This window comes from Scatophagus argus, chromosome 16, assembly GCF_020382885.2.
Source record: "Scatophagus argus isolate fScaArg1 chromosome 16, fScaArg1.pri, whole genome shotgun sequence".
Taxonomy (NCBI): Eukaryota; Metazoa; Chordata; class Actinopteri; family Scatophagidae; genus Scatophagus; species Scatophagus argus.
The window spans coordinates 11,959,294-11,973,469 of NC_058508.1; the positions used below are offsets into that span (position 1 = coordinate 11,959,294).

Below are 14,176 nucleotides of genomic sequence, written 5' to 3' on the forward strand. Positions count from 1 at the left end.
TTAATTATTGTGCTTGTATTATTTGATCAGTAGTGATTTATTTTTATATTTAGCGACTTGACTGAGATGATCAGTTTTACTTGCAGTGGAATGGACTTGTTAATGGGCGGGTTCGGTGGACTTAAACTAATCTATGTATGTATGAGTGATAAGTATGTATGTATGTATGAGTGATGAGCTGATCTTACTCAACAGAACCATTCTTGTTGTGTCCACAGAGAAATGTGGGGCATGAACATAAAGAGTCAGCTAAATAGCCATGAAGAGCATGGCATGAAGAAACTGATTTATAAATTGGAAAATTCAATGATCATTATTTTTGAATTCATATTTTAAAGAAAAATGTAACCATTCAACTTTAAATAGCGGTTTACAATGTATACATTCAATTATTTATGACCAAACATTACAAAAGTCGATGATTATGGGTCTTTCACGCTTTAAAGTTCTCGTGTTTTATTTTGAAAGCCAAGCGGCCAAACCGGAAGTGTTGCCAGTTTCTACTCAGACTTCAGAGAATAAGGCTTCGCCAAGCACACGGGCTGTGAACACACCGTCCTGAAAGCAAAGGGATGTCGTTTTGTAGTTTCTTCGGTGGGGAGGTCTTCAAAGACCACTTCATATCAGGTTCGTTCATGATTTTAACTTCTCGTACATTATTTAAAATGTTTGCCTAACCCTCCCTGTTTAGAGGCTGTTTAGCAAAAGTTAACGCTAACTAGCTAGCAGCTGTTAACTAACTATTGACTGTAGCCCAAATAACTTTACTTGCAGCTGTGAAGATCGGACTAAATTATCCAATTCAAGTCTTTTAGACTGTAGCTACCAATGAAAAAACTTTTAGAAGGGGTTTACACTGAACATATGGCCATAGAAAATTAAGTCGATGGGCAATACTAACAAAAACAAACTTCGTTAAGTTTTGTAACACGTATTTAGGTTGTACAACAACTTGGTTAGATAACTGGATGTTGTTTAACAAACCCTAAGTTAGGTCAATCTCTCTCTCTCTCTCCCTCCCCCTCTCCCTCGCTCTCTTCCTCCTTCTCTGTATATATATATATATATAATGCACCCTTAAACTAAAACAAATGTTATGTATAATGTATGATGTGAAGGGAACTGACAGAAAGGAGAAAAATATGATCACAATTGGAAATGATTACAGGATACCAATATAGTAGCATGAGACGTGCTAGGATTATTTTAAACAAGACTTCTTTTGCTTCTTTTGTCACGTTGCACACCAGCCATCGTCTCCCATCCTTTACTCCTCAGGGATTTATGTGTGCTCCAAGTGTGATCACAAGCTGTTCTCCAGCCGCTCCAAGTACGAACACTCCTCTCCATGGCCAGCCTTCACAGAGACCGTCAGTGAGGACAGTGTGGTCAAACATGAAGAGAGACCTGGGGCATTTAAGGTACAATCCCTAGAAAAGAGAATATTTTGTTTATGGAATTACTTGTATGTTGTGAGTAATCAATTGTATGACACCTACCTTAAGTTATCAGCAAATTGTAAGTCTTAAAAGAGGAGTAAAGCATTTGTTTAATGTATTTAATGCTGACTCTATGGAAATGCACCCAATCCAGATTCTTATGTTAAATGTGTTGTTCCAGGTGCGGTGTGGGAAATGTGGAAATGGACTCGGCCATGAGTTTGTGAATGATGGGCCAGCCAAAGGGCTGTCCCGCTTCTGAATATTCAGCAGCTCACTGAAGTTCATCCCAAAAGGTACGAAGGACAGATTGTGGCACAACACTGGGTTGCAGCTACTGATCCTGCTCCTTTACTGAGGTTTTGTGTAGGTTTGACCCTGGTAATGCACATATACCAATTTTACTGCCGTCATAATATACAGACCCAGGCTTATTATAATCTAGAATATCAATTCTTACCTCCATTGAGCTTACATAGTAAGCGGATTGGTTGTAACGTAGGACCAGTGAAATAGCTCATTCCTAACCGTCTCTCTCCCCTTTCCACAGATAAGGTTGATGGACAGTAAGATGAGCTGCTAAAGGCCAGTGCTGCTGTATGTACAGATGTTTCTCTGTACTGCTGAAGGTGTGGACAGTGGATGAAGAGTTCAGGGAAAAAGCCCAAACTGGGAGCACCAGGGCTCTGATGAATGATGGCCTCACTGTACAGCAGGAACAGAGGACTGTTCTCAACACCTTTTATTTTACACTCATCACCATCTGCAGGATAACACAATCACCATCTCATCAGTTTGATTTGTGGAGATTTATTTATAAATTGCCTAATGGGGAGAATAGGCTTCTGATCATTCTCTACACTGTTTATTTTTAACTGTTCATAGGCAGTGGCCCTGATCTGCAGTGTTTGCTGTGCCTGATGCAGACAATGAGTAGCAATGCATTCTATTTTCACACTCTCGAGAGGTTTTATGTAAATGGATCAAAGTGAGGGATATGCAAAAAGCTGAATTAAATCTATTTTAAATTAAAATGCTTTGATTAAACAGTTGATGTCAGTACTCTTGTTTTCAAATATTAATGTCCCCTTTTTTCCTGAATAGTCAGTCTTTCATGCATGAGCAAGCATAATACACCGAGTCTGCAAGGAGACCAACAGGACACTTGCTCTGGACTAAATCGCATTTCAGGTTTAGCCAGATGGCTCTGAAAACTATGCCTCTCCTGTTCAGATAAGATTGTAATCTTAACCTCTTTGAGGAAGAGGTGAAGCCACTTTCTCACTAGTCTTCTTTACATTTGTTATATTAATTAATTGGTTTTATTATATATTACAGTTCTGATTCCGAAAAAGGTGAGACACTGTGTAAATCGTGAATAAGTTTTACAAAGACTGCGCCTTTTGAAGATGACCCTCACTGCGCGGTGATGTTAGTACTGCCATCAAGTGGAAGTAATGAGAAGAACTTGCATAACGAAGACAACTGCTGACACTTGAGCTGGACTTACAGGGTTTTTCCAGCTTAAGCCGGATGACCCTTTATAAACATATGCTTCAAACCAAGAAGATCTTACTTAAAGACAGGCACATTTGAAATGGATGAAATGACATACTGCTCTTTCTCTGGTGGAGAAGAATATAAAAACCACTTCCAACCTGGTGGGTGTTAAAGAAGCATGAAGCGAAGCATGAAAGTAATGTTTATTTTTAGATGTGCCCTTACTGATAACTGTTGTTCTCCCAGGTGTATATGTGTGTTCTGAATGTGGACACGAGTTATTTTCTAGCACGTCCAAGTTCGAACACTCTACGCCTTGGCCAGCCTTCTCAGAGACAATCCACAAGGACAGTGTCTCCAGACAACCTGAAGCATGGGGACCCATAAAGGTAGATTACCTAGTAGATTAAAATAGAACAAGATTTGAGGAAATATCTACCAGCATTTCCTCTAGCACTGTACCTGCTATCGATTGAATGATTTATATATGATCTTATGGATTTAAATGTCCCAGGTTTGTTGTGGGAAGTGTGGTAACGGATTGGGCCATGAGTTTTTGTTTGATGGGCCAAGAGAAGGGCTGTCACGCTTCTGAATATTCAGCAGCTCGCTGATGTTCATCCCTAAAGGTGAGCCTGTGAATGGTTGCTATGTTTCACACATGCGGTACATCACACAGCTGTGCTTACAGGCTGCACTCTCATCACTCACCTTTAAGCCACTGTTGGTTTTGGTTTTCTCCACAGAAAAGGTTGATGGACAGAAAGGTGAGCTCTGAAAGAGAAGAGAGTTTTCTGCGGCTGAAGGTGCAGGCAGTGGATGAAGTGCTCTGGAACAAAGCCTATGGACCTCTGGAGTTCTGATGGACAGTGGCCTCACTGAGCAGCAACAACAGACCTGTTTCAACCTTTTATTTAAACTCTGAGCATAGAGGCGACCACAAAAACAGCAACACATGCACCTACAGTTAGTTATACTGACTACACAGAAAAACTGTAATATTTAACAGCCCTCCTTGGTTAAGGGTATTTGATGTTTTACAGCTTTGAGTTGAAGTCTCACTAGGACAGTAAGTCAGTTTTGCACATTGTTTCCATGCCTCAGTACAAATTAACCTCCCGTTCTGGATCTACGAAAACACACTGTAAAGACTGCATGTCTTTCCTCTGAAGTGTAATTGCACACTTCCATCAGTTGATGGTGCTGTGTGCCTGCCTTCATTCCTTATACTACTACAAAGAAATACCTACAGTACTTTTTTGTAGTGATGTTGTGATTTACTTGCAGTCCTTGACAGTTAAATGCATTTGTGTGATTGCAAATTGGCTGTAAAAATAAATGTGTTTCATATGAATAAGAAGTCTTTTATTATACAAAAGTGTGTAATATGTAACACTCCTGCATTAAAATGTCTAAAAACAACTAGATATGTGTTATATATCTTGTTAAATATAATATAAATATAGTGTTAAATATCTTGTTTTGTACTTACATTATCAGAATTGTTTCCAACAATATTTTAACCCAGTGAAATGCGATTTTGTCATGAACTGCCCATTACTTTAACTTCCAGCAGGGAGAGAGAGAGTCTGCAAACACAATGTGAATGCAGCATTACCTTGCCTGTGAACATTGCCATCTGAGTTGGACAGAGTGAGTTTTATCAGCAACGATGGGTGTTTAACAATGAAGATAATTCCCATGATCCCACGCTACTTACATCTTTTGTTTTGTACTGTCTGAGGGACCCCTAGCGGCAGAAATTGCAGACTGCGTTTACAATTCTTCTGTGTTTTTCTATAGTCTTGCAGATAACACCGGTCGAACCTGCCTCTTGGCTTGCTGAGTGGTGGAAGTATAAACAAAGTGGGAACGTGGGGGCACGATCAACAGCTCTTGTGCTCTGTGAACGTCTGGGGACGAGCAGGTGTGGAGCCGCTCGTTTCAAAGGCTTGCAGATCAGAGAGGGAGATGAAAGCTGCAGTGTCAGGCAGAGGATTAAGAAAGGAAGTGCAAACATTCGTAGATTGTAATGATCTCTAGTGGTGAAGCAAAGACTGTTTTGTGCATTTGATGAGATGATGGTTATGTCTGGAAGGCATGATCAGAACTTTAGAGTTAACTTCAGAGGGAGCAGTGCTTTTGTCCCTTGTATTTAAAGAGCACTGCTATTTATAATTTCAGTATTTTGCCTAAATGAATAAAAGCTGTAGATCATAAGTCCCACAAACTTCAAACTGAAAGGCCAAACTAGTCCTCCTCTGCTTAAATCCAAATATTGCCTCTGATCTCACCCCAAGCTCTTCATTAATTGAGTAATACCTTCCTGGTGACTGGTTAGATGTCTTTGTAGTGGAGTAGCACACACAGCTGGCACACAGACTAAACTGTCCTGTGGGGTGACGTCTGGAAGAAGATGGGAGAGCCGAGAGGGTAAGAGCCACAGGCTCAACAACAGACAGGCAAGAGACCAAAATCCAAAGATAAACCACATGTGAGAATGAGAGACGGAGAGGAAAAAGGAAATTGCCCAAAACGCGGGACTGTAATTAGCGTTTGCTATCTGCGAGAACACTCTTTCTGTCTGGCATCTGAGCACAGCTGTATGGCCAAGAGGAAGCAAACAGGAAGGAGGAAGTGGTAATCCTCTGATAGAATCGCAGGACTGACTCAAATCCACTGACCTCTGGGGCTCATCTTGCTCGTACAAGCAAACTGGATTCTTAATTACATTAAACCACTACTACTCCAAGGCCTTCCCCAGTCAAAAAGGCTGAGCCTTGAGCTACAGCTAAACATATGTGTGTGTGTCTCTGTGTGTGCCACTGACTCATTCGCAGGACATCTTGTTTTAATTGTAACATATATGAGCCAGTCGCTTAGATGTGGATGTTTACGGGCACTGCACCTGCTTCTGTTTTGAGCCACAGAGAGAAGAATCTCATTCTGCGTCCAGACACCGCAACATTACATTCAGTTCGTCAAGGTATTACTCCCTAAAAACACACGTCATGTAGTGGCTCTGCTCAGCACACACACTGCAAAAGCTGTTACCACTCTGTGCCAGTGAGAACAAAAAAGACTTGCGGCAAAGAGAAACAGAGAAAACTTCCAACAGCGAATAATATCTGCACTATGTGATGTCTTCATCTGTACATGGTGAGGCTGCCCTCCACATGTTATAGACCCACATATGCTGGCCAAACATCCCCCTTCTGTGTGATGAACGAAAGGATAAACAAAGCTTTTATACATGACACTGGAATGTGATTTCTGCTCTGGATGAAAGGAAAGTTCTGGAAACTTCAGGTTGGGCATGGTTGTAATCCTGTCAGGACAACATGTGTTTGAAAGAGACCAGGCTTGCAAAAACCAAAATAAGAATATATGATGTAAAATGACGTGTAGTTTACTGAGCATATAAACAGATTTTATATGTATATGAAATGCATATCTTGACAGGTTGTGTTGGTCATAAACACTGTAAATGTGGAATGGGGAGCAATAAAAATACAATTATATAAAGGAAGAAACAATGAAAAACCTCAATTTTCTGTTCGCTCCAATAAAACACTGACAGTTTAAACGTGTGAGGGAACATTTTGCAGCATGCAAAAACCCACAAAGCGACACGTAAAATCCCAAGTATGAGGGCTCCCAGTGAAAAAATAAACAACGTGAGAGATCTTAAATGGCTTCTGCCGCTTTATTGTCACCTTTATCACAAGATCACATTCCTGTTTCTGAACTCCCCAGCTTCAGTAACACAGAGGGGTTTTGAACACGTATGTATGTGCAAACATGGTTCACTATCTGCACTCTGATCTGTTTCAGGGAGATAGGACCCCAAGACAGAAGCACAGGTTGGTCTGAAAGCTTCAAAGGGAGTACTTGAGGTGTGGGGCACAGGTATTGTTCATGCAGATCAGGGAGAAGGGGTCCTTATTTTCGTAGTCTGCCAGATTGGCTGTTGGATAAGAGGAAAGGTTTAAAACAGGAGACTGGCTGAATGTGCACCCACATGTCAACTTTTATCCACCCTGTATCAGAGACTACAGGTTTGACAGGCCTGAGCACTTGCCACAGTAATTCAGAGAGACATGGTGGACAAACTTTGCATTATGTCAAATGATGTGGGTTAGCCGCATGAGTTTCAGCGTTGGAGGCTTTTAAAAATGATCAAATGGAGCCTCAGATAAAAGTGTGCCAGAGGCAAAGGAAACATTTATCAAACCTGCTGCCTTTAGAGTATGGAAATATCAGGGTGGTTTTGGATTTCAGTTAAATGATTTAAAAGGAGACTCGGCTCTGAAGATGGTCAGAGCAGTGATGGACTGTGGAAAATGCTGTATTTGTGTCAGTGAGTGTCAAGAAATGTCAAGGCCTTTGGCTGTCTGAGTTTTGTTGCACACTAAATCATCTTTATGCAGACAGAGCTTGAACACTACCAAGGAGAAGTAAGTAATTACATCAGTCTTTGCCTGTGTACAGTGCCACATACTGTCTTCCCCTTCTGCACCCACCCACCCTGCTAACCCCAGCTCCCTGCAATTAGTGGCTGCTCATCTTCTGTCATCTTGGTTACTAATCCCAGTAGGCTCCATGTGATCCAGACTGTACCGTTTGTGTGTTAAAATGAAAGCATGCTCGTGCATAATCTTTTCATCTCATGATCCCACACTGTTCTTGATGAACTTGCGTGTTTGCTACTTGTGAACACATAAATGTATACTACATCTAAACATTTTTCGGACTCCCCCAGTGCCCAAATGTGGAGTCGTGATAATCAAAATTGTTCCTTTGATCATACTAATTGTTAACTTATGTGTGGAAAATGTTAAGAAGTGGCTGAGCTCTTAATACCACATGGTTATTATAACCCAATCAGAAGTCCATCCATTCATTTTCTATACTGCTTACCTGTCAGGGCCGTGGGGGGGCTGGAGTCTATCCGGGCTGACTACGGTTGAGAGACATTTAAAGCAGGTATAAATTTTTTCATCTCACTCACCACCCGAATAAGTGTGTTTAACGCACATCTAGCTGTTACAATATAGTATTTTACACTCAAGAGTCATAAATATCAGATTTTAATAAAGCATTTAATGCATATGATCATTTGTGTGATCACACGCTTGTTGCACAAATGAGTTGAATTGCCTCTGCAGCCGCTCACCCACTGTTCTTTAACACAGACATACACAGCTTTTGCCTTAACAGAAACTCCTTAGAGCATTCAACATTAGAACCTACTATTTTTCTAGACTTATGATTCATCACCCACATTTATATATTGAAAATAATCCTTGAATCCATGATTAATATATCTGCAGCATCTGCAGCAAGACAAAAAAGAGAGAAAACTTTAATTCTTCACATTTGCACTTTATACTTTGACTTTTGTGCCAGAAAAGCAAATACCCTCTAATATTACCTGTCAGTCTCCCAGCAGTAATTGTTTCTCTCAATCCCTCAGCCGTTCCCTATTGGCTTGTCAGTGTCCGGGATTTGTGCGGAGAACATCGTGTTATGCCAATTCGAAAGACAGTGAAGACAGAGAGTGTACTTTGTGTTTTCCTCCATGCGTATCTGAAACAATTCCTTCTGGGAGTGAATGATTGCTTGGTCAAAACTGAATCCAAATTAATTTTAAATGTATTCTGGGGAAGTCCGCAGAAAAGCCACCCTGCTGTCATTTGGATCAGCAGCTCTGTCGTGTCCCCAGAAACACAGGCCTCAAAACCCAAAGCGAGACCAGATGAGAGCTACAGGAAGGAGAGGAAGATTTGTGTGCGAGCGTGCGTGACTGTGTGTGTGTGCTGGTAAAGGCGTTTAAAAGAGAAGAGGTCAAAGACAGAATACATTCCCACAGAAATGAGTCTCAAGGACAACCCAGTGTGATTATCAGCTTTACGACAACGTGAGGGTGTGGTGGTGTTTTTAAGAAAGAGGACAAATTTCCAGCTTTACCACAACCAGCACAAAAGTTTGAACTTGCGTTGATTAGTAATAGGAAGTCCTGATCCAAATATTCACTTTGCATCATAAGTTAAAGATCAGTAGGTAAAAAGTTTAATATTTTGGGAAGTTTGCTTTTTTTCAGAGGTACTAAATGAAAGGATTAACATCTCTCTCATATCTCTATTGTAAAAACAATTAGCTCAGTATAGCTTAGCAGAGTGGAAACAGGGAGAAGCTGCAAGCCTCAGTCTGTATTCTGCATGAAGAAATTTATGTACCAGCACATCTAAAACTCTCTAATTAAGACATTAACTCTCTCACATTTCAACAAGAAATAGCACATAACTGCGCACATAACTCCACGTAATACCTCATGTGTGTTGTGTGTTAATTAGTGAGCTTTAGAGGTGCTGGCAGGCAGCTTTAGTTCCCTCTGGAGAGAGTCAGGCTAGCAGTTTCCCCTTGTTTTAGCTGAGTATTTTGAGTAATGTTTTGTTCAGGCTGTGGGCTGTAGCTACATATTTACCATACAGACGTATGAGTGGTATCAGTCTACTGATCTGCCTCTCGACAAGAAAACAGAGCTTATTGTTTTATTAAGTTAAATACTACTAAGTTCATTCATCTTCCACTGAGCCCGTTTTTTTTTATTTTTAATTTTGTGGTGGGTCACATACTTGGTACACTCCTGTCCCCTTCGGCCAAAACAACCGTCAGTGACTTCGCTGATGGTTTGCTTGTTTGAGCCGCACATGATTTCGCATTCCTGTGAAATGCAGACTGGCCCCACAGGGTAGGAGCCCATCTCCTGTTTCTGAAGCATGAAACAGTTCCACACACATGCATACATACACACACACACACACACACACACACCTACACACCCTCTGGCCTTCAGGATTTCACAGGACAGGTGATACCATTTTAGCAGACCTGACTCAACAGTGAAGCAATGGACAGCAGTTTTTTCCTTTCTTAGATGACAGCTCCCTTTTCTCACAGTCAGTGTGACAGGTTGGAATTTGAAAAACATGGGAAACTCCAGAGAGTGGAGAGACAAACTGCTGTGGTTTTACACCAGCAATTACAGTCAGTTAACACCCATCTGATGACTGTTTTTGTTTATATTTACAGAGATCGCCCAGGTTTGACTTGTTTACCCCCATGAGCACATAGCCACAGGTTAGATAATGAGAAATTCAGTCAGCTGCTTGTTCACATGCATCTTTTGCCTTCTTCTTATTGTTTTAGATAAGCTGAGTGAGCGTGAAAATTAACAAGCACATCAATTTGGGTGGTGGTTCTGGCCCAGTAACAGTAGCACAGTGTTCAGTCCAACTGTCTGTGTCAGTGAATTGCAAAGATGGAAATAAAGTTGTTTTTCACACACAGGGCGGAAATAGATGGTGACAGTGACACATTAAAGGCAGGGCTGCGGTCTGAAGCTGACGTCATGGCAATCAACGTTTAAGTAGACCAGGCCTTTCAATGAAGGAAAGCCACACAGAGCAGCCCACAAGCATTTCAGTAAGTAACAGTCTGGGATTGGGCACCACAAGTGGTTCATGTGCACTCAGAGTGGAACAATAGGCATCCACAGACACAGGGATGCATGCATAAGACCCTAAAGGCATAAAAGTCTCTGCACGCAAATGCATACACTTCATATAAACACTCAGTCGCAGGCCACAGTTCAAAATGGAGCACCTTTGTGGCTCTGTCAGATTTGCAGCCACACGCCTTAGTGAATCCCCCTAAGTAAGCTGGGAGGCATGAAACTGTACACCGAGCTAATCACAGTTGTCTTTCCCTTAACCTCTCTCTCCATCCATTTCTCCTTCACTCACACTTGTCTTCTGTCATGAAGCGCATACAGGAACGCACAATCTCCCCTCACTCCCTCTCTTTCTTTTCTTCCGGCACCTCCATTCTTCCCAACACACCCAATATCAGTCATGAGCCAACCACCAGATCCCACTTTTCACCACAGAGCTGTGGATTAGAAAAGAAGCCATTTCCCAAATGGTCTGCGGCTTGTGTGATGACATGATTGTCATTCAGTTTAATTCCCTCAGTAGATTCCTGCTCGCCTGATTCTACTTCTACAATAAGGCACCCAGAGAAAGTAAATAACATTTTACAAAAAGAATGAGATTCCTGTACGGACTTGTTCCCTGGAAAGGCATCTTAGTTTTTATTGCCAGGATGAAAGACACATTGAAAATAGTTCTGTGCAGCTGGTTTCCAGCGGTCGAGGAAGCCTTGCATGCATTTTTGTTTATTTGAAAAATATCTGTGGGCTCATATTGCTGTACATGCACCGGTATATCAGTTACGTAATTGAACCTCCTGGCTTTGGGTGCTGCCCAAATCGAACCCTCATGATGCTGGAATGAATCGCAACAAAGTCCTTCTCCAATATAAATTACTCCCATATTGAACTCGAGGAATTATGCGGGCATGACACTGTTTAATGCTTTCAAGGCCGTTGAGGCTTTGCAAAAGCTCCAAACAGCTCTCTCTTCTCAAACCTTTAGCGCGTTCATCGTTCCAGTGATGTCTCTATAAAGCTGCAGGGCAAGTCTGGGAGTCTGCAAGTTCTCCCAGAGGTGAAAAAAAGATCGATGCACCTGTGTGAAGGTGGTGGAACATGAGGGATGGAGGGTGGGAGGAGAAGAGGAAGGCGTGGAGGTGGGGAGCACCATATGTGGATTGAGAGATCAGAGTGATTTTGTTCGTCCATTCATCATTCTTAGCGACTTTGCGTACTTCTGCAGATGAAAGTTAGGAAGCCTCCAGGAGACGGGTGGGGCATCACGGTTGCTTTGTTGTTGGCTTTTGTATTCTGTGATTATCTCTACCCGAGGGTTCAGCCATTGAACATCTAACGTATAGCAGACAGTGTGTGTGACATCTTTTGCTTCTTCAAAGGAGCTGAGCTTCAGACACCACAATATGAGCATTAAACATAAATGTTTAGGGAAAAGAACCAGAGAACCAGGTAACAAGAGAATTATTTTTATTGGTTATTCAAGCTACAATTAAACCAAAACAGAAGGAAAATATACATCTTTAATTCATTCATCACATGATAAAAAGCTCCAGGTTCCCTTTGTGGGAAAATACATCCACAACCACATGAGTATCTCCTGGGCGGTGGTTTCAGCGATCTGTCATGACGGCTTTAAGGATTCTGGCGGGCGTCTTGCGGCTATCGCAAATGGCCGACAGCTTCTTCCTGATGCTGGAAATTGCAAAATGAGAGTGGAACATTCTGCTTTTGCTGAGGATGATTCGTAATTTGCTGTAATGGCTGACACATGTACATGCCATCAGCAGGCCTCTGGCTATGAAAATCTCTATCAGTGGTGCACACAGGGATGCAGTAGCAGCACACACCTGCAGGCGCGATAATTGGAAATGTAGTCCGGACTGCACACATGCATGCACTGAAGCCTATACGTGAATGTAAATGTCTACAAACAAATCAGCAGAGAGATGCATTATCCAACCTCAGTCCTATACACACAGACGCAGTTCACAACTTGTATGTCGTATTTGTTTCCACGACACTACTGTTGCCTGTTTGTTTCTTTAATCTCACTGTTTATATTTCTGGGTCCAAACCTGTCAGTATAACTCCAACTAGAGCAATTACCATGAGGGAAAAGCAAATAAAATTTCTGATGAAAGCAAAGCCTGGATCCTGACCTCATTCTGACAGAATCTGCCGCTAGCCAACAGACAGCCATTTCCAAAGCTGTGAATTCCTCAGTGCCAGACTGGCCTCTCTTTGGATGGATTTACAATGGCTGTTTGTGCTTCAAAACATGTCATTATTCTATATTTGCTTGGGTCATGTCAGTATCCGCAGACCTTTGTTTGAACACTCTTTTTTTTATTTATTTTTTTTCATACTGGTTTTACGTCGCCTAAGACGAAAATTGCAATGACAGGCTTTGTAGTGTTTAACTTGAAAAGTTTGTATGCGGGAGAACAGGATAAGCTGAGCCAGTGGGTAAAATGAGACACCCCCTGTAGCTAAGTAATCATGAAGCTTGAGATTGATAAGAAAACCAGAGGGAACCCCTGCAAACACCCCCCACCCAAAAAAAAAAAAAAAAACAACAACAACAATAACAAAAACAGATTTTGTCAAGCCAATTGAATTCATCCTAATTCCAGTAGATACATCTTGGACATTACTAAACATCACTTTAAATCAAAGTAAGCTACACAAGAAGGTAATAAACTTAGCGTATCTGTGAATCTGAGCCAAAATGTGTCAGTAGTATTAGGTCAATGGGTCAGCTTACCCCCCCCCCCTAAAATTTTAAAAAGGCTACAGAATAACCGGTGTATTTAAGTACTGTTTAATGATATTCTACAAAAAAAATCAAGACGGCAAGGCAAACAAGTAGAGCCTCAGCTTCACAAGATGATTGAAAGAGAGCAGCAAGGAGAGGGTAAGAGGGTCCATTCAGTCTGCGGCAATGCTTTTTTTGATGATGACATGGAGCTTGAACTTGCCAGTCACATCAAGAAAGCGACAGACCAGGTTCATGGACTAACTCCCTGCATTTGAGTTAGCAAGGAAGGAAAGCATTTCTATTCCTTAAAACCAGAGCAAGCAAAAGAGAGCATGTCAGTTCATTTTATATTTCACAATTAATTTCTTTTTCCTGCAAAATTACTATTTTAATGGATTTTCACCAAGTGGAAACCTCCGGGACTGAACAGTGAAGTGCCAAAAACTGCAGTTCCTCCGATGGCCACTTGAAGCTGGCTCCAAAAGTGAGTCGATCCCCATAGACCCCCTTATTAAAATGCACAACTTTATGGTGGAACATGTTTATTGCCCAGTTCAGAAACGGCTTTCGTTTCAGGCAGTTTGTATTTTCTCTGAGGGTACAGAGAAAGATCCTAAAATATAAAATCCTCAATTAATCAAAGCAGTGAGTTTGCCAAATTCATTTATTATCTCTTTCTGAAACTGTACCCTTGGGCTGAGTGTGGGAGTGTGTGTGTGTGTGTGTGTGCACACCTCAGATTATCTACCTCAGTTCCCCTTCTCCTCCCCTCACTCTCTTTCCATCCTCTCATCCATTCAAACAGCCGCTTGGTGTATTAGTCAGGTTCAAAGTCTGAATTCCATCTCTTTGCCAGAAGAAACTTTATACCTGCCCCAGCTTTACAGAGTCAGGGGAATATCCCAACGCCGATCCTTCCTCTACTGCCCCAGCGGTGACACAGCCTTTAGATACTGTATTTATGGG

General features: G+C 41.6%; 1 protein-coding gene across 1 annotated transcript; it reads left to right on the top strand.

The window, feature by feature from the left end:
- The first annotated feature begins 483 nt into the window (after positions 1-483).
- LOC124073893 (methionine-R-sulfoxide reductase B1-A-like) lies at positions 484-2,491 on the top strand. The gene is made up of 4 exons (XM_046416445.1): positions 484-627; positions 1,279-1,421; positions 1,621-1,735; positions 1,990-2,491. The coding sequence occupies exons 1-4, from the start codon at positions 573-575 to the stop codon at positions 2,007-2,009; spliced, it is 333 nt and encodes a 110-aa protein (XP_046272401.1). The 5' UTR covers positions 484-572; the 3' UTR covers positions 2,010-2,491.
- Positions 2,492-14,176: the final 11,685 nt, after the last annotated feature.